Source organism: Phocoena sinus, chromosome 12, assembly GCF_008692025.1.
Source record: "Phocoena sinus isolate mPhoSin1 chromosome 12, mPhoSin1.pri, whole genome shotgun sequence".
In the NCBI taxonomy this organism is placed as follows: Eukaryota; Metazoa; Chordata; class Mammalia; order Artiodactyla; family Phocoenidae; genus Phocoena; species Phocoena sinus.
Window position 1 is genome coordinate 60916387 of NC_045774.1, and position 27399 is coordinate 60943785.

General features: G+C 40.5%; 1 protein-coding gene across 2 annotated transcripts in view; it reads right to left on the minus strand.

Annotated features, from left to right (window-relative positions):
- Positions 1-27399, minus strand: part of KLHL32 (kelch like family member 32) — a 242965-nt gene that overhangs the window by 72074 nt on the left and 143492 nt on the right. For both annotated transcript variants that reach the window (XM_032651502.1, XM_032651501.1), the window contains exon 6: positions 10050-10265. In XM_032651502.1, the coding sequence (XP_032507393.1) occupies positions 10050-10265 (216 nt within the window). The remainder of the gene's footprint in view (positions 1-10049; positions 10266-27399) is intronic.

Here is a 27399-nt window from a genome sequence, read left to right on the forward strand (position 1 = left end):
GCTCACTTGTTTTAAAGTGTTAATAAGACAGGTCCTCCTAAAACGTTTAAACTTCAGTGCACCATCCATCACTACTTCAATTACCTGATTTCCTTGTGTGGCCAGAGGAGGTGGCATGTGGGCATTTCTCATCAACAAGAACACACACAAAGAAGATAAGTGCATTCAGCCACCAGCTGGCCCGGCTCTTTTTAGCTTCTGTTCTTGAAGCATAAGTAATATCTGTGCCACTTACTGGAACTGACTTGCAATACTTCCTGTCGGGACTTCCCTGGTGGTCCAGTGGTTCACCTGCCAATGCAGGGGACACAGTTTCGAGCCCTCGTCCAGGAAGATCCCACATGCCGCAGAGCAACTAAGCCCGTGTGCCACAACTACTGAGACTGTGCTCTAGAGCCCGTGAGTCACAACTACTGAGCCCGCATGCCACAACTACTGAAGCCCACGCTCCTAGAGCCCATGCTCCGCAACAAGAGAAGCCACCACAGTGAGAAGCCTGAGCACCACAACTAGAGAAAGCCCACGCACAGCAACGAAGACCCAATGTAGCCAAAAATAAAGAAATAAATAATAATAATAAATTAATTATAAAAGAAATTTTTAAAAAAATACTTCCTATACACAAAGGGGAACAATGCAAAAACCTGTGCTATTTATCTTTAGAACCCATCAAATATTTTTTTTTCCTAAGAGAATTTTTCTTCCTGGTTATGTTTTGTCTACCAGAATATTGAAATCTGTTTTCATTCCTCCAGTGTGGCATCTCAAGTAACAAAGAGGCAGTCAGATTAAGGAGGAGAACCTCACCACAGAGAATGCATTACTCTGTACTGTGGACACAAAAGAAGTCTAAGAATTATCTTTATCTCTGAAGGCTGCCCACGATTACTCTCTTAGAATGGCCACCTTTCCCCTCCAGGTGTGTTGAGTTGAGAGATGTTCTTCCCTGTTTTCACTTGTAGCAGAAGTCCTGGAGGCAGGAGTGGGAGAAGCAGGGTGTAAGGATGTCAGTATTCAACAATAAATGCCAAGGCTTCCCCAGACTTCTCTTTGGAATATAAACAAGTCTAGAGCCTCCAGGTCGTTCCACGGCTATGCTTAGATCCTCTCCTCTAGAATGCCCAGAACAGGTGATCTCCATGGTCTGATGTGGCCAACTGGCATGAACACCGTGGCCAGCAAGCACTCAACTGGCTTGATAAGGATCCCTATAGAAATAGTTTGGCGATGCAGGACATGGGGCACAGGCTCATTTCTATTGGAAAAAGACTAACATTTATCAATACTAATTAATTAATCTTTTTCTCCCTTTCTCTTAAAGCCCATACCTAGGCCATCACCCAGCTGTCAATTTCTGCTGCATAAATTTCTCAATTTCAATATTCAGGCATAAAATGAAGATATCATGATGAATCATTTCCATTTGTTCCATCCACACTCTAACAACAGTCTGCAGACTTCCCACCACGCAGTCTGTAGGGCTGCAGCAGAAATAACCACGCTCTAGGTTCTTCTTCACACTGATTTAAATCCCTTGATCAGATTTTTTTTTTTTTTTTTTTTTTTTGCGGTACGCGGGCCTCTCACTGTTGTGGCCTCTCCCATTGCGGAGCACAGGCTCCGGACGCGCAGGCTCAGCGGCCATGGCTCACGGGCCCAGCCGCTCAGTGGCATATGGGATCTTCCCGGACCAGGGCACAGTTTCCGTGTCCCCTGCATCGGCAGGCGGACTCTCAACCACTGCGCCACCAGGGAAGCCCTCTTGATCGGATTTTTAAGTGATTCTCCCTTATGGGCTTTCTCTTCCTGCTTTATACTTTATCACTTTATACCCTGAAGGAATGAAAAGTGGTTCCCTACCTCTGCCAGAATTCGCCATTCACTCCTTCTCAACAAACCATCTAGGGCCTCAATTTTCCAGGCTCTGATATAGAAAGACCCTCAGCAACACTTTCTTGTATGACTTTTATTAGAGTCATTTTTGCAACTTCCCAGAGCTGCACAACAGGTGAGAGTGAAAATTGGTAATTTGTTAGGAAACGTATACTGCTGGTTCACTCATTATAGAGTAATAGGACCACTTTGACTTTTGAGAAGATGTATCAGGTACTTTGAGTTTCTGTTTTCTTAGAGATTTGGAGTATTTGAAGAGAATACAGTGAGACCCACATTGAAACCGTACTGTGAAGGGAGTCAACCATTTATCCTCTGTGAGTTTCCATTTCCTCACTTGTTAAAATCTGGGTAATACTTGCCTTATCAACCTTAACGAGGCTGATGAGAGACTTGAATGAGAATATGTGTGCAAAAATGCTTAAAAAGTATAAAGCTCTCTAAGGACTGTAAAAATTATCATTGCTGCTATTATTATTGATGAACTTCTATGCCTAGCCTCGAGGTTTCTACCTCATGTTTAGCATATAGTTGGGTTTTATTTTGAAATCCCTGATAACCCAGGTAGCAGCAATATTACTGCCGGCTACCAATGCATAAGTAATGTTTTCCAGTCTTCTTTTTCCTTCTCACAGTAGCAACAACAAAAATATCAGTCTGGAAACAACATGAATCACAATGAAAATTAGAAGCAGAGAACATAAACATGTTATATCTCATAAATCACCTTGTTGTTCTGTTGTGCTCGTTTAAGAAAAAAAAAAAAAGGAAGGAAAAAGAACTATTAACTCATGGGAACAGCAGCACATAAATACAAGTCAGGTCTCCGTATTTTCTGATAATCACTGCCCCTCACAGCTACTTGACAACACAGGATCAGCTGGAGCAAAGTCCCTCTGAAATAAATGTGTCACGTGTCTCGCAAAGGCACATGCTCCAGACAAAGAACAGCAAGGCCACTAGTCAAGCTCCTCAGGGATGAGTCCTCCCAGAGGAATCAGCTGCGTGTAGATCAGGACGAATGACTAAATATGCACTCTGGCAGCTCCGAGCACCAAGCCCTGAAATAGCAGACACACTCAGTGTCCAGCTGGGGGCGCTCCAAGGATCAAACATCCTCCAGGCACAGCACTATTTGGGATGTGAACAAACCACTATTTATTCTCTTCACTAACATTTAGTAAAAAGGAAATGGAGATATCCTCATCTCATTTGTAGAAAAGACTGTAGCTACCTGGGAGGGACTGCCAGAAGTTTCAGGAAGAAAATTGAGAAGTGGTACACATTTAATTACTTTAAGGAATGGTAAGTAAAAAAATAAAATGAGATATCATGAAGAAGCCCAGAAAGTGCCTCTCCAAAAAAATAAATAAATAAATAGTAATGAGACATGCATATATGAAATTAAACTGAGGAAGGGTGCAGATATGATGAAAAATTGCAATTGGGGGGGGGAATGAGGGAATGAGAGTTCTCAGGTCACAGTATTTTATGCCATTTCTAGTTACCAAGGTCCTAGCATTAAGAATGAGGACACCACTTAGCGGAATTTTTTGATTAAATGGTCACCTGCAGTTTGATTTCTTTGAGGCTTGGACTCTACTACAGGGATTGACAAAGGTTTGCAAAGCTGTTTAGAAGGCACATACAATGAACAAGAATTACCAATGAAAAGAGCACTGAAGAAAAGGCAAAGGAACACTGGGGGGTGTTGAAATGTCCAAACAAAAGGATTTCATTTTCCAATCCATCCATATCATTTCAACACGGCCTAAATTAGCACAGAAATCACTACTCTATTTGGCACAGGTCAGTCTCCACTGGGAAGGAATCGGGCGCAGGGGGAAAGAATAGCAAGTGGAAAGTTCCACATCAGACTCTGTAAGATCCATGATAGCAGGGCCACATGGGACCTTTCTGCAACCGACTGCCCAGAACCCATCACGCAGCAGCAGCAGCGGTGCTTGAGAGCACGCGACTGGCTGGAGTAGACACTCGATGACTCTTTAAAATGAATGAAAGATTGAATTTAGCACATGGAGCAAAGAGTCAGAGTTAGCAACATGACACAGGCATGAAGGCAGGCAGAGCTGGCCATTACCCCTTCAATCTGCAGGCACTACACCAGAGAACAGGAATGGCCAAACCCTTCCTCATTTCTCTTAAAGTCATGGGATTAATTTGATGCACCTCTCTGTCCACCACGCCCAAGTATTTTTGCACTTCTATTATGAATGTAGAAGCTGTGGACCAAAGTGGGAAAAACCCAAGAATTAAAAGACGTGAATTTGATTTCTAGCTTTGTTACTTCAGTTTCCTATTTGTGACACAAAGCAAAGGAGCGCAAAGCAATGCGAGATGAAGAAGCACTCTGGAAACTGTGATGTGATATTCAAATGTGAAGTATTATGATAGTATTGTTGGACACACAGTACTGTTTGAAGTCCTTGCTTCTCCCTGGCCAGATGTGCATTTGGGACACTTTATCATCTAAGAGATAAAAGACGAAAGCTGAGTATGTCACTAGTGTCCTCTATTTTCCAACTATAAAGGGATAGTAGCTTTTTGTTTGGGTTCACTTTCTGGGACTCCTTTTGAGGAAAATGATTAAATCAAACTCTAAGGTGGGTAGTTTGTGGAGTAGATAAAAGCCCAGAAGGGGCCTGTCAAAAAAAAAGTCACCGCATCTGAGGTTGTTGACTACTCTAAACAGTGTGTGACTTACGTCTCTAGAGATATAAAGTGAATGTGTTATTAACAGATGCTAAGGTCTGATCTTGTCTGACATCAGTGATGTGACCACTGAATTGTTTGGTCCTGTTATCCCCTGAAGTCCAGGCAAAGTTAGACTCAAAATACAAGGAGGAGCCCTCAACCCAAGGTTAATAAAGGAAGAAAATCACTGACATATGTACTATCCTTATAAAATAGAAAGATAAGGACTTCCCTGGTGATGCAGTGGTTAAGAATCTGCCTGCCAATGCAGGGGACACGGGTTCAACCCCTGGTGTCGGAAGATCCCACATGCCGCAGAGCAGCTAAGCCCATGCGCCGTAACTACTGAGCCTGCGCTCTAGAGCCCATGAGCCACAATTACTGAGCCTGCGCTCTAGAACCTGTGAGCCACAACTACTGAAGCCTGCACGCCTAGAGCCCTTGCTCCGCAACAAGAGAAGCCACCACAATGAGAAGCCCACGCACAGCAACGAAGAGTAGCCCCCGCTCACCGCAACTAGAGAAAGCCCACGCAAAGCAACAAAGATCCAATGCAGCCAAAAATTACTTAATCTTTAATTAATTTTTTAAAAGTAAGATAAGTCCTCTTCACTAAAAGTAGGAAGCAGTTAATAGATTAATAATTAAAGGTAAATAAAACTCCACATTCAGAAACAAAGTTAAGATAAATCTCTTTAACCTAATAATTGAACACTTTTATAAAGCTTTTTACCCCAGGATCTAGCTTCTAACACTGTGCCCAGCATAATACCCATTTGTACTTCCACAAACTATCCATTTTTAAATGTCCTTCTTGTTTCTGCTTCTTCAGAGATAAAATAATAATCCAGAGAGCTAGATAATGGTTTAAAATCAGAAGGGTCCCTCCCAATTGGGGTTAGACCTGGAGAGGGAAATGGAGTTAGCTCACCTGTACCCTGCCTTACATTCCATGGTGTGGGGCATTTAGTAGGTGCTCAATAAATACTGATGGATGGACAGCCACACTTTCTCCCTATGCTAGCAAATACAAGAATTTACATTATATTCAGGTTTTTCTACAAACTGTACTCTCATGGAAAGTAATCTCCTCCTCATTCTCAGAAAGGAGAACCTGAGATATAAAAGGCGGAGAATGTACTTTCCTGAGAAAAAACAGAGTAGCCAGCACTTCCTATGAAATGAAAACAGACCTAATATGTGGGAGTGGTATGGAACAGTTTCATGATTTCACTCTAAGTTTTAGAGCAGTACCCCCTGGCTCAGTAGTCTGAAAATATACGTTGAATCTAACAAGAGAAATTTAACAAGGCCCTGTTGAAACCAAATCCTAAGTCAAAGCTAAAACCCAAAAGCAAAATACAATGGTAGAAATTTGCCAGGTCACGATGCCAGTGACCTCATGCCCCATGTTTCTTCCTCGGCTGATTTGCTCATTTTTTAGTCTCCTCCTTCCTTGAGGCCAATAACCAATGTAGTGTCTTTCATCTGCAACCTGAGAAATTGCTGGCCTTGAACCCTAAGACCAAACTGTTGAGCTGAATCGAACTGAACTTTTTTAGAAAAGAATTTTTTGAGGGGACTTCTCTGTCCTTATATATCCAAAGTGTGTATATGCTATGGAGAACAGTATGGAGGTTCCTTAAAAAGCTAAAAATAGAACTACCATATGACGCAGCAATCCCACTACCGGGCATATACCCTGAGAAAACCATAATTCAAAAAGACACATGTACCACAATGTTCACTGCAGCACTATTTACAATAGCCAGGACATGGGAGCAACCTAAGTGTCTATCTACAGATGAATGGATAAAGAAGATGCGGCACATATATACAATGGAATATTACTTCAGCCATAAAAGGAAATGAAACTGAGTTATTTGTAGTGAGGTAGATGGACGTAGAGTCTGTCATACAGAATGAAGTAAGTCAGAAAGAGAAAAACAAATACCATATGCTAACACATATATATGGAATCCAAAAAAAAAAAAAAAATGGTTCTGAAGAACCTAGAGGCAGGACAGAAATAAAGACGCAGACGCAGAGAACGACGGACTTGAGGACATGGGGAGGGGGAAGGGTAAGCTGGGACGAAGTGAAAGAATATGTATACGTACAGGTGATTCACTTTCTTATACAGCAGAAACAACACTGTAAAGCAATTATACTCCAATAAAGATGTTAAAAAAAAAAAGTGTGTATATGGGGCAGTATCTACATTACCTGTGAATATAAAGTGAAGTTAACGAATTAGACCAAGTACTTTCAGGCCATGGAAGGGAGAAAAAAAATGTCTAGGGGGGATGAAGAAGGCTTCTGTGAGAGAGGACACAAGATAAAGTTTTAAAAGGTCAGATGGAAAAAAAGAGGAGACAAAAAGCACGATCTTGGGGGATTTCATAGGTTTTCCAAATCCACAGAATGGTTATCATGGACTGCAGCACATTTTAGCAGGAAAGGGACTGGATAAGGGACAGCAGGAAAAAGTAAAAAAAAAAAAAAGTTTGTTCCCTGAGGATAACTTGATGGTTCTTATGACACATCTTTAGAGCCAAACTGCATGAAGTCTGGTGAATAGTAAAATATTGGGCCTTTTGCCAAATAAAGGGAATATCTCAGATTACATTATCAGTAGATTAGATAGTGGAAGAGCCACATGAGTAGATGTGTGTGTGTATGTTTGCTGCATTCTCACATAAGTTACCAGTTGCACATAATCAAACAGCACTACCCCTCCATCTGCTTTTCTATTACTTGTCCTACTTTGTGCCAATTTCCATTTTTCTCCCCAACACCCCTTGTTTCACTGTTCTTCTTTAAGACATGGGATAGGGATTTGTCAAAGTCAATGAGCACTTTATTACAGTGAGAACATTCCGTAATGAACAATTCAGCAATTTAATGAGATTCTGTAGATCTGTCTCCAGCCTGTCCATCAAGTTTCACTTCTATAAAGCACCCTGACACTAATCCTCTGGCATACCCAATCTGCACCCTGGGCTGAATATTAGATTCTTCCATGGTATATTGCATTACTAGTATAACCTCAGCAAAAATGATGAACTTAACTATACTTGAAGCAATATAACTGGACTGATTTGATTTTTATCTATTGGGTTGAGTGTGAGGGTATTACTTATTTACTAAGATAAAGCAAAAACAGTTTCTTATTGCCTGCTGAATGATTAAATTGATAATATTTATGTGAGTCTTTTTTAATCCTTTCTTGAGGACCAGGTATAAAAAAATTGCCTGCAGCAGAAAGCATCTTTTGAAATTCTACATTATAAAATTAGTAACATATTTAGAGAGGCAATTATGATAACTCTTTTTTTTTTTTTTTTTTGCGGTACGCGGGCCTCTCACTGTTGTGGCCTCTCCCATTGTGGAGCACAGGCTCCGGACGCGCAGGCTCAGTGGCCATGGCTCACGGGCCCAGCCGCTCCGCGGCATGTGAGATTTTCCCAGACCGGGGCATGAACCCATGTCCCCTGCATCGGCAGGCGGACTCTCAACCACTACACCACCAGGGAAGCCCTATGATAACTCTTATGTGAATAGTATGGAATTTTTTGGCCACTCACACATCTGTACATTACCATGTTGATATCGGGCAGTGCCTTCAACTGTGCCACAAGAAGAGAAGCCACAAGGACGGTTGGCTCACATCTCAATTAGGTTAGAAATAATTAAATACAGAATTCATTCTAAGTCTCTGTTTTTCCCTTTGGGAAGGAAAGAAACATTTGGCAGTTCCTCACTTTGAGCTGACCAGAGTAATTCTGATGATTTGTGTTTTCCACAGATAATTAAAATTCATACCAAAAACTCACCCTCACCAACACATTTGACCTCTGCCTGAACAACCATTATGAGAAATACCTAAAAAGCAGAAAATAATTTATGGCTTATATTTTTTCACTGATATTTTCTTCTCAAGATAGCGTGGAATACTGGAGAGATGAGGGCAAGTGTCAACAAAGCTGGATGTGAAGGCTGGCTCTGCTCTGTAACCCTGAGGCAAGACACTGAAGCCTCGTTTTGCTTGTCTGGAGGATGGAATGATAAGAACCATCCTTCAGACCTGTTGTGATAAGTTAATAAGTCTGCAAAGAGCCCGGGTCCTGAAAGGCCCTCAGTACACTGCAGGCTTTATTATCCTCACTGGTGGAAGCAACAGTGAAGAGGGAAGTTGCTGATTAAAGTAAGATAAAGAAAGAACTAAGGGAGGGCTTCCCTGGTGGCGCAGTGGTTGAGAGTCCGCCTGCCGATGCAGGGGACACAGATTCATGCCCCGGTCCGGGAAGATCCCACATGCCGCGGAGCGGCTGGGCCTGTGAGCCACGGCTGCTGAGCCTGTGCGTCTAGAGCCTGTGCTCCGCAACGGGAGAGGCCATAACACTGAGAGGTCCGCGTACCGCAAAAAAAAAAAAAAGAGAGAAAGGCACCGGGAAAATTAGCAATCAGTAGAATCAGATGGTGATAATTAACAGCTACCTATGCCTCCATCTTGTCCAGAATTAAAGTATTCTCTGAATGTCATTTGATAAGACACGAGGTATTTATTGTCTCATCAGCTAATAGAAGACTTCATATTTTCCCTTGTATTCTGTATATAAATATTTTTCAAATGATCATGAAATCTTGAAAGTATGGCACCCTAGAAGTAACAGGATGGCTTAGCCACTGCTTCAGAGTAAGACAGACAGTATAAGAAGCAGTGGAAGATGGGCTCTGTTTCCCAAAGACACCGTGTGGATTGTTCAAGGATAGTCACTGGGGATGAGCAGAAATGGATTTCAATTGAATAATCAAATTGAAAACACAAAACATCCTCCTGTCCCCTAGGCAAAGGGTATCTGAAAAGAATGCTATGTCAGGTGAAAAAGCAGGGCTTCGGAAAATAGCAATGAATGCAGAATGAACTAAGGAGGGAGATTTTTCCACTGTTAAGGGAGGAAAGCTTCCTCTCATTTAAGGTCCCAGCTGCTCTCTACTGCAACAAAGAAATGTTTCTGAATTGTTTCCAGGAAAGCCCAGAATTTATTCTGATTCCATTGGTCTTAAATAGGCATAAATACCACTTTAACAATCCATCCTTCTCATATTCAGTTTAAGTAACTATGTTTCGCAGGGGAATAAAAACCCTTGACTCTTTCTGATGTAACCACCTTTGGTTCTGGGAAACCACAGTGAGGGTGTGAGGAATCTCACCTGCGATTCCCTGAGTTAAGCTGAGTGGGCTGAGGCCTCAAGCCTCAAGGGCTGGTGTTCTCCAGTTACTTGCCCATCACGGAACACTGACTTCTAAGACTTTGATTCCAATGTGGACCAAACCAGACAAAATAGTTGTCGTCGTTCCTCAACCCTTTAACATTTAATCATTCCTTTTAATCATGACTTCACGCCCAAAGAGGACCCATGCAGAGTGCCCTTACCTGCCATATCTGCTGTTCACTCAAGGAGGTCAGGCGGTCGCTCTTCAGGACCTCCTGAAGCAGACAATAAGGGAGCGTTAGAATGTCTTCTGGGCGACTCTTCAGGAGCTCAGAGAGATGTTTCACTAAGAAATCGATCACTGCCTTCTCCAACAAAGTGAGGTTAAAGAGGTCAGCAAGTCTGTACAGATCCAAGTAATTAAAGCTATTTAATTCCTGGTGCCAAAAAAAAAAAAAAAAAAAACGGAGAAAAGATCTCTTAGAAATCAATCCAAGAAAGAGCAAGCAAGAAATTCAGACTGACTCCCTCAAGTCTGCACGACAGGAGTGGGAGAGAGGGAACTGCGCTCCACTGATAATGTAAACAACAACATCAACATCATCCACAATTATACGGCTCTGGGCAGGGAACTGTTGTTCTAGAATTTAACGTTTTTCCTTACTTTGCCCCTCTTAAAACCAATATACTTAAAGACATCTTAAAAAAGGGACTGAAAGGGGTTTCTGGTTTTACTGGCTAAAATGTTACTTTGCAACTTTTTAGAAACATTTTACCAAAGAAAATGATTTGTCTACCATATTTTACAGCTTTCAGGTGGTAAGTTTTTTCTACTGAAGATAATATGAGGGCAGGTAGAGTGGGAGCCATGACTAGATGACAAAAACTATAGCCCTACTCTTTTTCTAAAACTTCAAATTAAGTACAAATCTGAGTTAAAAACAACCTATCCTGACTTAATGAGCTAACAACCTATCCTGACCTAATGAGCTAAAACAAAGATTTTTACATGTAAAGTCTCAGGAAATGAAGACATCTCACAGATTCCTGTCCTGAATAAATTCTATATTGAATCCACCTGAGATGGACGACTTATAATTGTTCTTTGCTTTTTGTTAGCCTCAAAAATTCAGGCAATCAATGAAATCTTTTCAAAGAGTTTCTATAGCAATGCTTCATTGTGGGGGGATTCTACCTGTTTCTACAAGTTCTCAAACTCAGAGCCAGAGCTCTAAAATAATGCCCCCAGAGAGCCAGGACACCTGTGAAACCTTTGCCTTGTAACTCTGCAAGAACCATAGTGGGCATGCAGGTTTGTTGATAGAAAACTTACCTATTTCAAGTAGATTGAGAGTGGGCTGTGTCCTAGTTTTCCCTCATTTTCAACTTGCAATTATTATTACAATATTTTCTAGTAACTTAAGGAATGCAGAATACCATCAGATAGCTATTTTACTCCATTGATTTATTAAGTATTTTCAACATACTTATCCCTTTTTCTAGTAATCTAACAGTATTAAGAACTCTTTCTAAAATCTTTATTTTCTATTTTAATGTATCCGTTTCCATAAAATTTTAAGGTTTAAAGGAATATGTTCTAAATCGGCACTGTCCAACATGGTAACCACTAGCCACATGTGGCTACTGGGCATTTGAAATGTGGCTAGTGTGATTTGAGATGTGCTGTAAGTGTTAAATATATACTGAAAGCAAGGAGTAAGAAAAATAGAATATAAAATGTCTCATTAATAATTTTTACATTGATTGTATGTTGAAATGGTATTATTCTGGATATGGTGGATTAAATATATTATTATCATTAATTTCACCTGTTTCTTTTTACTTTTAATGCAGCTACTAGAAAATGTAAAATTAACATGTGGCTTCCATTAAGTTTCTATTGTACGATGCTGTTCTAAATAATGAAATGTATAATGAAGAAAGTGTAAAAACAGATCTTAGAGAAACAGCTGCATCATCACCACAGCTACCTGATTCTTTTGTTTGTTTGTTTTGTTTTGTTTTACTTTAGATTATATTTCTTTTGGTGGGATATGACACTTTAATTACATTCCTAACAGGAGTCAAGCTAGATGATTTCAGGAATCAGCCATAACATTTTGGCTCTTAATAGCTCCACTGGCCAACACAACTGAAAAGGAATAAATACTTATCTATAAAATGAAGTTTACCACAGTTGACCACTAAAATCCATTACAACTCAAATTTCTAAGGGTCCACTCATAGCCATTCAATTAAAATATCTGGGCTTCCCATCCAGCAGATTTTATCAAAGGAATACTACATATTTTGCCTCCAGCATCAGGTTTTTCAAGTAATGTTTAAACTTATTCTTCAAATCTTACTTTTTCCTATTGGTAAATTCTACTACGGGAGGAAAGAAGATGTAACCCTTGCACATGGAGCTTCCACAACGAACTTTAGGACCATCTCCTCGGGATGAATACGTTATTTCTGGTCAATACATCTACGAAGCCAGTTTAACTGCTCCAGGACCCTGGATACGATTTCAGTGTCCCAGTAAGTCACTCTGCAGTCCCCCAGACACGTGATGGGGGTCGGGGAGCGATGTCAGTGCCTTTCAGGTACCCTGGGCGCATGCACAAGCCCTGGTTCAAGGTCCTAGGGCAGCGCCCAGCCGCATCACACAGAACGATGAGCATACAGAGGCGGAAACAAGCAAGCTCTGTAAAGTAAAAGGTGGACAGGCACAGCTGAGGAACAGTGTTTTTTTCCCCACTTGTTCTGTCAAAAAGACGTATACGTCTATGAGTTTGGGGCTGGATTATGTAGCAGCAATCAAATATTCTTTATTAAGCAACTTTATATCTTTGTATAGAGACACTGGGTTTCTTCTGATTAGAAGCCTGCAACTTAAATACAGGCCAATTCAAAACTGCAGACAACCGGAGAATTAATTTAATTTAATACAGAATTTTAAAAAGTGTGCTTCTTTTCTGCTGTGTTTCTTTTTTTTTTAACAATTTTTTTTTTTTTTTTTTTTTTTTTTTTTTGTGGTAGGCGGGCCTCTCACTGTTGTGGCCTCTCCCGTTGCGGAGCACAGGCTCCGGACGCGCAGGCTCAGCGGCCATGGCTCACGGGCCCAGCCGCTCCGCGGCATGTGGGATCTTCCCGGACCGGGGCACGAACCCGCGTCCCCTGCATCGGCAGGCGGACTCTCAACCACTGCGCCACCAGGGAAGCCCCCTCTGCTGTGTTTCTTTTGAATGTAATTATTTAATGCCTGCTTCCACAGTCCTGAAATGTTTTTGTTTCCTAAGGGTATAATTTTATATAACTCCCAAACCCAATCTAACACAGCATTTGATATTAGTGGAGAACTAAGGCTAAATGCACAAGTGTCAATGGCTAAGTGAAGAGCAAAGGGGAACTGAACTGACACATACCCGTGTACAAGAAAAACAGCTGTTAAAAGTCTGCTCCTGGACTTCTTGGTGGTGCAGTGGTAAAGAACCCGCCTGCCAAAGCAGGGGACACAGGTTTGAGCCCTGATGTGGGAAGATCCCACATGACCCAGAGCAATTAAGCCCGTGCGCCACAACTACTGAGCTTGCGCTCTAGAGCCGGCGAGCCACAACTACGGAAGCCCATGCGCCTAGAGCTCACGCTCCGCAACAAGAGAAACCACCACAATGAGAAGCCCGCGCACCACGACAAAGAGTAGCCCCTGCTCGCTGCACCTAGAGAAAGCCCGTACACAGCAATGAGGACCCAACACAGCCAAAAATAAATAAATAATTTTTTAAAAAGTCTGCTCCCTATCTTTACCTTTTCATTTCTCCTCTCTTCTGCTTAAAAACATAATTTCCCCAAATCTCCTGTGCTTTTTATGTATGTCAAAGGTTTCCGTTCCCCTTGCCATGCATACTTAGCGCCTCAGTAGTTACACTGTGTAAACTGGGGAGTTGGGGGAAAAAAGAAAACCTCCATTGAGGTCTTGATACCACAATATACGTTCCTCGTACTGGAGCCAATGTGTTTATGTGAGTCTTAAGCAAAATCATCACTTCTTGTTCTTTTGGCTAAGACCATATGCAAGCAAAATAATCACCAATAATGATGCTTTTAAGGATTCCCATTAATGTGATTAAGGAGGTGGGAAGCAATGGTTAAACTGCATTAAATGCTCACCCGTAATACTCTGCATGGAAAAAAAAGCATCACTGTTATGAAAGTAGTGCCATTATGTTTCTGGTTATAAAAAGTAATAAATTTGTCCATTTCATAAAATTCAGGAAGTACAAAGTATGGAAAAGAAAACAAAAATGATTCATATTTCCCCATGCAGAGATAATCACTATTAATGCTTTTGTGTATATTTCTAGACTCTTTTGAAAGAAGTCTTTTATATATCAAAGAAAGAGAAAGAACAATTGTATTCAGGAACAGAACAAACTGTCAACAGCCATAGGCACTTGGAGGCAACCCAGGTTTGTGGAGAAGAGCAAAGGCCATAGAATCAGGTAGACCTGGTTCAAATCCAGTGCAAATTCTTATCATTGGCTATGACCCTGGGTCAGTCACTGATCCTCTGTTATTCCCCATTTACAAAATGGAGAGTTCACCCAGTTCATAGGGTCATTGTGGAGATAATGAATCAAGAGCACTTACCGCACGGCTTGGCACAGGGAAAGCAGACAGTAGATTTGGCAGGCAAGGAACAATAAAGTACATTTGAACATTGTTGTTTGGCATCCATAATCCCTGATTCATCACTGATGCAAGGAGGTCAAAATAGAGAATGCGGTCCCTTTAGATATCAAAGTCTTAAGTAAGCTGCACCATTAAATCAGGGAAAAGGAGCATAGCCAGAGTAAAAACCATGCAATTGAGTTGTACACTGATTACATGTTAATGCCTCTCACATCTATTTTATTAGCCCAAATCTCTCTCCTAAGCTCTGAATTCATTTTCCCAACTGCCGATAAGAGGACATCTTCTCTTGGATATTCCACAGCTATACTGAACTCAACATGCCCACATTGAACTTATTTTTTGCAAACTTGCATCTTCTCCTTGTTCTAGTTATGAGATTGTCTCCCTTCTCTTACATTCTGTGACGCAGAAATCCAAGTGCCCAGGTAGCGGCAGTGGTTTTGAATTGAAGTTACAGCTCAGCAACAAGAAACTCTCTTGAGTGAAAGGAAAATCTTTTTCTTTTCTTTTTCTAAAAAGGTTTCATTTCTGTCACACTGCTTCTCACTTGAAATTTCGTTTCTATTCAGAATTATGGTGCATATATTGTTGTTCTTTCGGGAATCTTTTTAAATAGTGTTTATTTTCCTCTGGTTTAGGGCTATTTGGCTTTTCTCTTCCCTTCTATTTGTTTCCTATAGTGTAAACGACAAGGTAAATAACAGAAGAACCATAAAATGTGTCCCCAATACTATACCAGCTATGGAATAAAATAAACACCAGTTTTCCAAGTGCAATAATTCTTAAACCTTATATATTCCCCAAATTCAGTCTTTTGGTGTGGCCTATTTCTCTAATTAATTTAAATGGTTATTCCCAAGATTAACTATTGAATATGGTAGGGAAAAGAAAGCACAAGAAAGGGAAATACTATTTTATTTTGGCTTACATTCAAATGTAATTACTTTTGTGAGGCAAATTATTGTGTGGTGAGGACATGAGTGGGAGGAAGTAGGGCAGTTTGGGGGAGTAGGTAAACCCTATGGCCCTTTTACCAAACCAGGGGAGGCAAAAAAGTCCACCTTTGTGATGGATGTCTCCTGGTGGGGTTCTCATCTGTAGCTGAGTGACTGGCCACTGTATTAGCAAGAGTCTTTCAATATCCCAATTAAGCAAGTACTAATAATTAGTGATGAAACTCCATACAAGACTCTCTTTATATTATAAAGAAAGGTTAGAGAAGATTTAAGCCTATCCCTGAACCAATGTCCCCCAGACTCACTTACATTCTAATACACTTTCTTGAATGGGAGAAAATGGTGCAGCCTTATAGCTGAGGTCTGCATGTTCACTGCACATAACCCACAGCCTAGCTCATGTATGCCACAGCCTAGAGACATGTTGATGTGTGCCAACAGTGATACAAGCTGAGAATCAATAATGCATATTTCTAATACATAGTCTATCTTAGTTTCAGTCACACCCATGCTGTGTCCCAGCCTGTCAGTAGCCCCTTGACCATCCAGCACTGCAGTTTAATCACAGCCCCGGCAGGGGAATTATGTGGAACACAGAAAATATCTGTCATCTTGTGACTGCATCTACTGTAGACTATCCCCAAAATCTGCCCCACAAATACTCTTCCTCAAATCTAAGAGTCCTTGTTAAACTGACAAGATTAGGAAATCTGATGAAGATGCTTTAATACTAAGGATACCCACGCAAAACATGGCCTTAATAACACCTGTTTCTCTTGTTGGCTCATGTAATTCTGAGAACATTACTAACTTACAAAACAAAAATAAGCATCAGCAACCTGTACTATAAGAATGGAAAACTATGACCTATGCTCAAGATAATAAGAAACCTCTCTCAAGGTCAAAATAAAAGTAAATGCCATTTTGATTTCCTGAATTCCCTCCTCCCCCCTTCTAAGATAACCAAATTGAACAGGATTCCACATTTTTCTAGGTAATAACACTCAAAAGATGTGACTATTTTGACAATGCTGTGTTTCACTGTTATAATTATAACCCTTCTTTTCCAATTATTGATGCTCTTCACTTATACCCTCTTCAAAATGTCACCTCCATTACCACATGTCAATACTTCACTACAGATAAAGATGGTCAGGAGAGATAGTGATTTCTATGCCTCTCATGTAATAGCATGCATGAAACTTGAAGTTCTATTATAAAATGTTGATATTACATCACATTCTGAGGAGTCCTCTAAATGAGAAGTCACCCTTGTTACAGAAGTCAAGAAATCTTTTTTTAAAAACTATTCCTGGGACTTCCCTGGTGGCACAGTGGTTAAGAATCTGCCTGCCAACGCAGGGGACACTGCTTCGAGCCCTGGTCCAGGAAGATCCCACGTGCCGCGGAGCAACTAAGCCCGTGCACCACAACTACTGAGCCTGCGTTCTAGAGCCCATGAACCACAACTACTGAGCCCACGTGCCACAACTACTGAATCCCACGCGCCTAGAGCCTGTGCTCTGCAACAAAAGAAGTCACTGCAATGAGAAGCCCATGCATTGCAACAAAGAGTAGCCCCCGCTCACCGCAACTTGAGAAAGCCCGCACGCAGCAACGAAGACTCAATGCCGTCAAAGATAATTAATTAATTAAAAAAAAAACAAAACTATTCCCAAATAGATTCAAAATAACCTGATACAGGGAGTCTGCATATAATCAAATCAGCATGATCTGATTTTTAGCAATGTTAACCAAAAGTTAAATAAAACTATTGTACTGGCTGCTTATAGAGACCAAGGTACCAAGTTAGACATAATAAATCTGAAGCCCTTTATCAGTAAGTCCTAATGCTTCCCACTTCAAGTCTCCTGTCACATACCAACGAACTTGTCACTAAGCTATTCGTGCATGTTATCTTCCAATAAGTAAAAACATTCCTAGTAAACTAGTAAGAAGGTTTCACATCTTATGTTTTTGGTATCCTGTACAATGCCAATCACAATGCTTTATCACAGATTGTAATTTAAAAAGTATTTGCTGGGGCTTCCCTGGTGGCACAGTGGTTGAGAGTCCGCCTGCTGATGCAGGGGACGCGGGTTCGTGCCCCGGTCCAGGAGAATCCCACGTGCCGCGGAGTGCCTGGGCCCCGTGAGCCATGGCCACTGAGCCTGCGCGTCCAGAGCCTGTGCTCCGCAGCGGGAGAGGCCACAAAAGTGAGAAGCCCGGGCAACCCACCCCACCAAAAACAAAAAGTATTTGTTGGATTATGAATTTTAAAAAGCAACATGTTTTTAAAAAGTTGTTTTTTGTTTTTGTAAAAAGCACCCCCATGACTTCAAATGGAAAGAGGAAATGACAGTTTGGGTATAGGTCTCATTTTACAGTTGGGCAAAATGAACAGATTGCTCACAATTAAGTGAGAATGGTGCTCTCAAATATTTGATCTGAACTTAGAAAATTCTCTCTTGATGCTAACTACCCATCAGGGCTTTTATATAATTGGTTAACATGGGGGAACACCCACTTGTGGTGCCAGATGCATCAGGCCTGGCTTCCACAGTGAATCTCGGGTCTCCTGTCTTTTTACATGTTGATTTTTCTTTCCTTCTTAGAATGTCAAAAAGGAACCTTACTTCTCTTTGTATTTAGTGATAACCAGAAATTTATAAATGTCTATGCTGTTTGCCAAAAGTATATCAAGCATTATCAGTGTTGGGGAGGAAGACGACAACCGGAATTAGATTCCTCTTCCTAAGCAAGACAGACCACTCCAGCGGGAAGTATTGTTCCTTCTTCTGACTTCTCATTTCAGGAGCTACTTGTATACTTGAATATTTACTTAACCCTTTGCCACTGGTTACATACTTTCTCCCCTAGTTGTGTATAAAAGTACAGACCGTATCTGTACTTCTTTAGATCTTCCTCTCAGTCTTCACAAAGAGCACTTTATAAATTTTGATGGATGGATAGTGGGTAGATAAGAAAGAATATCAGACCTTTAAAAAGTCAACTTTTATTGCCTTTACTTCTTAGTTTTACAGGAAAACATGGATTCTCCTCCTCCTCTAAAATTATTCAACTATTTTAAATATTTGAATAGTAAATATTAAATAAATTGATTAAATATTTTAATCTTTAAATATTAAAAACGCCTAGAACGTTAGCCACTCTGGAAATAAATATGGCAGCCCCGAAAGAGAGAGAGAGAAAAGAAATAGCTATTGCCTAAACTCTTCACAACTGTATGCTGTCTTGGGGCTACCATTCGATAGTAGGTGTATTGTCATTTTATTCTTTATGACTCAGAAAGATTATAAGTTCAACTTGTTGTGCATGTTTATTTGAGTTTATAATTTTATATTTTCCCTGTCGCTTTCACTATGCTGTAAGTGTGGAGACAAGGAACTGGCTGCATGCTTAGTCTGGAGTTGTAGAAAAAGCACATGATTTTTTTTGTTTTAAAGAGTTGTTAAAATAATTTCATTAGTGTATCAGTCAAGGCTCTCCAGAAAAATAGGAGATACACAGAGAGACAGATTTTAAGGAATTGGCTCACAAGATTGTGTGGGCTGGCAAATGTGTACAGCAGGTCAGCTGGCTGGTAACTCAGGCAGGAGTTGAAGGTACAGTCTTGAGTCACAGATTTGTAGATCAGGCTCGCTGGCTGGAAATTCAGGCAGCATTTCTGTGTTACAGTCTTGAGGCACAATTCCTTCTTCTTCAGGAAGTCTCAGTTTTTATTCCTAAGGACTTCAACTGATTGGATGAGGCCCGCTCATCAAAAGTGGTCTCCTTCATTTAAAGTCAACAGATTTTAGGAAAGCACGTGATTTGAAGCTGACACATATGGATAGCCCCAGCAAGAGATTAACATCTCATTAGAAAAATCGGAAAGGTGATCTGTGATAAGGATTTCCAAAAACATGTGTCAAGTACCTTCCACATAGTAGATGCTCAACATACAGTAGCTGTCTCATTATTATTATTCCCTTTTAAAAATACTACCAACAGTGCTTAAGCTATAGCTTTGCATATTCCACAAATTTTACTCACTGATAGGGTAAAGAGAAGAAAACACTGAATGTCTAATGTGGACTTTGTTTTTCTACAAATAACAGCAAAAATCAAAGTTGTTGTGTAACATCATTCATTTCTTTTGTACTTAAAAGACACTTCACCAGAGATAAAAAAAGGAGAATAGATTGAGACATTATACTGGACCATCACCAAGTATGTATTACTATAATGTACTCTGGTTCCCATGTTCTATATTACACACAGCAGAAAAGACACACAGAGAAATCTAAGGATGGAGGAGCTGCATTTCTTTTTTTTTTTTTTTTTTTTTTTCCAGTACGCGGGCCTCTCACTGTTGTGGCCTCTCCCGTTGCGGAGCACAGGCTCCGGACGCGCAGGCTCAGCGGCCATGGCTCACGGGCCCAGCCGCTCCGCGGCATGTGGGATCTTCCCGGACCGGGGCACGAACCCGCGTCCCCTGCATCGGCAGGCGGACTCTCAACCACTGCGCCACCAGGGAAGCCCTGCATTTCTTTATGACCTTATTTGAAAGATAAACCCCTTGGAGAAATACAATTTATTCAGATTATCAAGACCCTGCTGTGCAAATCTACATTCTGGGAGCACACTATGGAGATCAAAAAATATTTACTTTATTCTGTTGGGTATAAAAGCTTTTAATGAATGCATAATTAAGGCAAAAAAGAGTGTATACAGCTTTAGAAATTCCACTTCTGAGCCAAGCCATTAATATCCAAGGCACCATACCCAGTTGTGATTCCACCTGTTTCCTAGTTGGATTACAACCTAGTTATAAATCAAGGTATTACATGACTACACGACCTGGTGCTGCAGAAAAGGACTGCACTCCAGGACTAGAGAGAGCAACGTAAAGGGCTTTGTTGTGGATGTGTGGTGAAGGGCTGGCCCTTTGGAACATGTTGAAACAAACAAATAAACAAAACCCAAAACCTCGGGATGAATTATGTAGGAAAAAAGTCATCATGCATATCATGTACATAAAGGGACCTGTAAGTTTTCTCCATAATATCTTATATTAGAGTTGATGGGATAAAATCTAACAGTTATGGAAGAAAAAGTGAGCAAATCATTGACAATGCAGGGCAGACTATTTGTGATATGATAAAATAATGTAAAACCAGGTATTTTTATTTGTATAAATATAGAGATATAGTTATATTTGTATACAAACAAACATATCTGGACAGTTGAATGCAACTATATATTCATGTATTGATACAAATATGCATATGATACAGTGCGATTAAACTAAAACAAAACATTAGCAGCAATCCAAAAATACAAGAAAAAAACCCAGCATGCTCTAATTCTTGGAGTCTTTGAAGGCCTGTTTAAATATATTTGTGCTGTATAACAGAGGAATTCTACAATTAGGTTACTAGTACATTTTCATAATCAACTGTATTCATAATATCCAAGGCTCATGAATAATTTTATATTGTTCCTTGGGAAAGTCTCTAGTAAGCTGGAAATCCAGTATGAAGGAAGCACAGAGACACAGCCATCATCAACAACTAATAATTCTGGCCCCAGTCACGATGTGCTGCAAAATGCTATTGCAAAGTTTACTAGAGCTGTCTCAGCACATCAGGTGATTACCACTGCATTATGGATTATAAAGAGGAAATTAATGTATACTTTTCTTTCTTTAATCAAAAATAGTCCATCTGAGCAACTGGAGCTTTAAAACGAAAATTGCAATAATCACAAACCTTTTTTGAACGATGAGAGGCAAAATCAGGTTAAAATTTTTTTAAAGAATAGTACAGCCTGGACGTAATTCTGGTATATTCCCTTACTTAGTGCTGCTACCCAAAGTCAGCTGCCGAAAATTAGCCCAATTCTGCAGAATTTCAATAATCTCTCAGTTATCCACATAGACTTTCGTCTTAATCATTATTATATATAAGAATGAAGACTGGTAAGGTTTTCTGTTTCAAGTCTTCATTGTTTTGGCTTTTTATATTTTGGATGTTATGCAGGATATATAATATCAATATTTTACATATTTATATATAATGTAAATTTTTCATATATTTATAACTGGGACCAGTTCAATTTTTTTTTAATTTTATTTATTTATTTATTTATGGCTGTGTTGGGTCTTCGTTTCTGTGCGAGGGCTTTCTCTAGTTTCGGCAGGTGGGGGCTACCCTTCATCGCGGTGCGTGGGCCTCTCACTATCGCGGCCTCTCTTGTTGCGGAGCACAGGCTCCAGAGGCGCAGACTCAGTAATTGTGGCTCACGGGCCTAGTTGCTCCGTGGCATGTGGGATCTTCCCAGACCAGGGCTCGAACCCATGTCCCCTGCATTGACAGGCAGATTCTCAACCACTGCGCCACCAGGGAAGCCCATGACCAGTTCAAATTTATCTAGATATTATGACACTTTCAAAATCTGAATATCAGTGACTTAACAGGCTGGTAACTGATGTGAATTGAGGTGGCAAGAGCGTCTGAAGCAGTGGTTCTCAAACTGTGGTCCCCAGACCACTAACATCAGCATTACCTGGGAACTTGTTAGGATACAGATTCTCAGGCTCCTCCTCAGACCTCTTGAATCAGAAACTCTATGGGTAGGGCCCAGCAGTCTGCTTTAACCAGCTGTTCAGGTGATTCCACACACAGTCAAGTTTAAGAACCACTGATACAGAGCACACACTTGAGTGAAGAAAGAAATGACTCTGACCTGCATAAATATATCCTTACAGCGGAACAAGATGCATGACCCCAGTCCCTCTTCGCAGACTCTGAAGTGGGCAAACATTATACGCAGTGTACGGGGCTGAGGCCACAGTACCTGAAGCTGAACTAACGACACAGATAAGCAGTCATTTCCCAGGGCCTGAGCACGTGTCCCTCGAAAGGCAGCAAGGAAAAGGTCGGCAGCCTGCTCTAAAGGAGATTTGGGGAGGGAGAGTGAGAAAGGGGGTGGGGGAGATGTCTAGGAAGGAAAGACACCTGGAGAGAGGGAGGCATATGGACAGCAGTCTCCTTGTAAGGACTTAGATCTTCCTTCTGTTAAACAAATGCACTGCCTGTATTTCCTCTAGTCGGGGAACTTAGGATACCATGCAACTGTATTACAGAAAATTCCTATCACAGGGAGCTCTCCTGGCACATGTAGAAGGAACGCACACAAATACGCGTTTCTAAGCAACTACTATGCGCTAGAGCTAGAGATAAAAGATTTTTCCAATTTCTCCTCGAATTCTGTATATTAGGATGCAGCAATATGTTTTATTTACAGGAAGGGCAGGGGAAACAATAAAACGAAACTTCCTATTTAAAAGCAGCAATGCCATTGTATATATGTGCCACACCTTCTTTATCCATTCATCTGTTGATGGACACTTAGGTTGCTGCTTATATACAATGGAATATTACTCAGCCATAAAAAGAAATGAAATTGAGTTACTTGTAGTGAGGTGGATGGACCTAGAGTCTGTCATACAGAATGAAGTCAGTCAGAAAGAGAAAAACAAACACCGTATGCTAACACATATATATGGAATCTAAAAAACAAACAAACAAAAATGGTCATGAAGAACCTAGGGGTGAGACGGGAATAAAGACACAGACCTACCAGAGAATGGACTTGAGGACACGGGGAGGGGGAAGGGTAAGCTGTGACAAAGTGAGAGAGTGGCATGGACATATATACACTACTAAATGTAAAACAGATAGCTAGTGGGAAGCAGCCGCATAGCACAGGGAGATCAGCTCGGTGCTTTGTGACCACCTAGGGGGTGGGACAGGGAGGGTGGAAAGGAGGGAGACGCAAGAGGGAAGAGATATGAGGATATATGTGTATGTATAACTGATTCACTTTGTTATAAAGCAGAAACTAACACACCATTGTAAAGCAATTATACTCCAATAAAAAATAAATAAATAAAAAAGTAGCAACACCAAGTATTATGTTGCTTTTAAAAGCATCAATTTTTACTATTTACTAAAGTATAATTTCAGTGTGATGTTTTCACTTATCAGAGACAGGGAGAAAGTGATGGTTCATATAATTATTTGTGACTTTTTTTTTCTAAAACAATACAGGCACTTCTACAAAAGCTAAGAGAAGTGGCGCAAAGGAAAAATACCTTTTACAGAATGGTTATTATTTCCAAAATATTCAGGAACAGCCTGGTCCAATATGCTGTTGATTGGAAGTAGGTAGTAAAGTTTGTGACATTTCCAGGAATGAAGAAAGACCGGAGTGACGGAAGTGGGTAGGAAGGTTAACTGTGGAATTAATAGAGAAATTCACAAGTGAAGCATGCAATTCTATTGGCTCTGGTTTTCAGGGTACCTACTGTGTGTAGGATACTATGCTATAGGATACTTTGCATGCACTATCTCACGAACACTCCAACACTCCTAAGATGTACATTGTATATACGGTATCATATCTGTATCACATCTGTATTTGTGGGCAAAGAGGTTATGTAACTTGCTCAAGGTCACACAACTCTGGGACATGAACTTATATCACAGGGAGACAGATAAGTCAATCAATACAAATAATATGGTGTGATCAGCACTCTGGAAGAATGCCTGTAATTAATGAAGAGGAGGGAAATCCACCTCCAACTAGGTGGATTTATCAGGCAGCTCTGGAAGAGGAGCTATAACACATGAGCAAGCTACTTGCAGGTTAAAGAGGAACTCATAGGGTGACATAACGAGGGAAGAATAATCCATGGAGAAGAAGGCTTCATACAAAGAGGTTTGGGCACGGGGACATGCATGAAGTTCACAATGATTGTGGTATAGCATGTGGGTAGTAACTTTTTTTTTTTTTTAAAAAAAGAAGGCTAAAGCGATAGGAAGTTTCATAATAAAAATGGAACCTGTGAACCACTTCAAGAGGAATGAACCTTGTTTTGAAGGAGGCACTGGGGTGAGGCAGGAGTGAAGGCAGGTAGGTCCATTGGTTAGCAGGAAGTTTCTTTAGTCCAGGAAATAAGTATTGAAGATTTGAATTAAGATGGTGGAAATAGAAATAGAGAGAATGAGAGAGATTTAAAAAGTTAAGGGAGTTCACCCAAGCCCTGCACACAGATGTTTGTAACAGCTTAATCGTAATTGCCTGAACTTGAAGTGACCAAGACGTCCTTCAGTAAGTGAAGGGGTAAGTAAACTGTGGTCCATCCAGACAATGGAATACCATGCAGCACGAAAAAGAAATGAGCTATCAAGCCATGAAAAGACACAGAGGAGATTTAAATGCATATTACTAAGCAAAAGAAGACAATCTGGAAATGCTACATACTGTATGAATCCAACTATATGACGTTCTGGAAAAGGTGAAACTGTGGAGATAGAAAAAGATCAGTGGTTACCAGGCGTTGTGGGGAGGAGAGGGAGGGATGAACAGGCAGAGCACAGAGGATTTTTAGGGCAGTAAGACTATTCTGTATAATACTGTAATGGTAGATGCACGTCATTACACCTTTGTCCAAACCTACAGAATGTAGAACACCAGGAGTGACCCTTAATGTAAACTGTGGACTCTGGGTGATAGTAGGTCCACCAATTGTAACAAATGTACCTACTCTGGTGGAGGATGTTGATAATGGGGGCAGGGGGTACATAGGAAATCTCTGTAGCCACCTTTCACATTTGTTGTGAACCCAAAACTTACTCATTAAAAACAGTGTCTTAAAAAAAAATTTAGGGAGGTAGAATTGAAAGGTTTTGGTGATAGCCTATGTGGAGCACAAGGAGATGAAATATTTTAGGATGACTCCTGGGTTTCTGGCTTGGGTTAACACTCAGAAAGGTCATATGCCTGTGGGATATCCAAGAGGAAATGCTGACTAGGCAGTTGGCTTAGAGAAGATAAAACATGCTATCCTTGGGTACAGTAAGAATAGGGCACATGAAGGAGACAAGAAATTAAAAGGACAAGGTTAGAAACCTAGTTTGTAACCAGGAGACAGGGATCCAGCTTGTGTTTTAGGGAAAGAAATTGTTTTGTGGGCCGGAAAAATAACTTAGGTTACACAGCAAAGTATTGATTAGCTTTAGTCAACAGACAGGAAGGTCAGTTGAGCTACTGCAGGAACATCTAGGAAAAATAATCCAGATCTGAATGATGGCAGTGACAATGAAGAAAGACAAGAAGGCATATGTGAGAACAATTTAAGAGGTTAAACCAATAGAATGTATTGAGATTAATGAGATCATGGAGCAACATAAGATTATGCCAAGGTTTCTGGTTTGGGTTACTACATGGAAAATTGTTCCTTAACAAAGAGTGGGAGGAGGAACAGGTGAGTAGAATGGGTGACGGTGAACTGAGACGCATGTGGATGCCAGCCGAGTGGAAACAGCTGAACACAGAGCTTGGCGCTCAGGAGAGGAGACTGCAATCCTCCAAATGTGGATGAAAGAGAGTGATGGTGAGCAGAAGAGAAGGGCACCCACAAGGCATCACTGTACCCAGAGGGATATTCACAGAGCTGATGGAAGAAGAGTTTGTAAAGGAACTGAAAAGAAGTAGAAGGAGAACAGGAGAGAGTCTTGAGAAAATAGAAGTGTAGGAAAGAAAGGAGCTAATAACCACTGTCGGAAGGCTGTAGAGTGGTCACATTAAAGACCATAAAAGGCCCACTGCCTTTGACGATTAGAAGGCTTTGGGGACCTTTATTGGAACAGCCTTTGGGGAGTAATGAAGGCAGAGGACTGAGTTCAATAGGACTGAAGAATGAATAGGAGGTAAGGAAGTGCAGACACTGTTCCCAGTTTGGTAGTGAACGGAAGGAGCGAGTTGTGATCGTGAGAAAAGAAGAAAAGTTTCTCCCATCTTATTGATCCTATTTTAAAAATGAAAGGAAGGTGCCAGTGGAGAAGACATTGGAACCATGGGAAACACAGGAGGTACCTGATGCATCAAGTTGCTGAAAGGCAGTTTAGCCTTAGAGAATAGGGCAGACATTTAACTATGGGCAGAAATATTTGCAGGTGGAGGGTGAACAGGAGGATGAATATCTTAAATGAAACATAGATTTTCTTTTAATGCCCCTAATTTCAAGTATTGATAATGGAATTAAGTGAGATTGATTTTGTTTGCTTTGTTTATTGATTCTGAACTCTAGCATTAGTAAAATATTGGAAGCATCTTATTTTTGAGAAAAATAGGCTGAAAGTGATTTTAAAATTGCCCACCACACAATAGTTAGCTTAGAATAGAAATTACTAATATTAGAAAAATCCTTCAAGACAATCTTTCTTGTCTTTAAAAACTCACAAACAATAAAGACATAGTGAACCCCAGATTACCCACATAACAAATTAAAATGCCAAAATGACTTCCTTGGCCAGCCAGTGTGTCTCTGGGCTGTCACTGACATCCTTCGGTGTGGGCTTAGGGAAGAAAAGCCAAGATAATAGCATATGAAAAGATTAACTGGGATCCTAAAATGGCTGCTAAAAAACTTATGATATATTTTAGAGCCAAATATTAATGATATTTGAAAATTTTGGTATTCTGGATCACCCATGCCAGATAGCAAATACTCATGATTAGAACAAATAATTAGTAGCTGGCTATGATTTAGTAGGGCTGATACATTTCTACCCTTTCTGATCATTTTCACTGACTTTAAAAAAAATCTGAAAGATTAAACTGTTTGTAATATATTTTCCAAAATTCGTACTTTAACTTTCTCCAAATACAAGAGTATCAGCTCTAGTGAACTGTGGAATAGCACTCAGTGTATTTGATTAGGGGCCTATTCAATATATATGTTGGTATAATAATTTGTCTTATCTAATGCAGGAAAAAAATAGCTCAGCAGTGGAGAAAAACAAGTTATAATTTCTCAACCTTGAGGATAAATTATTCTATTCAG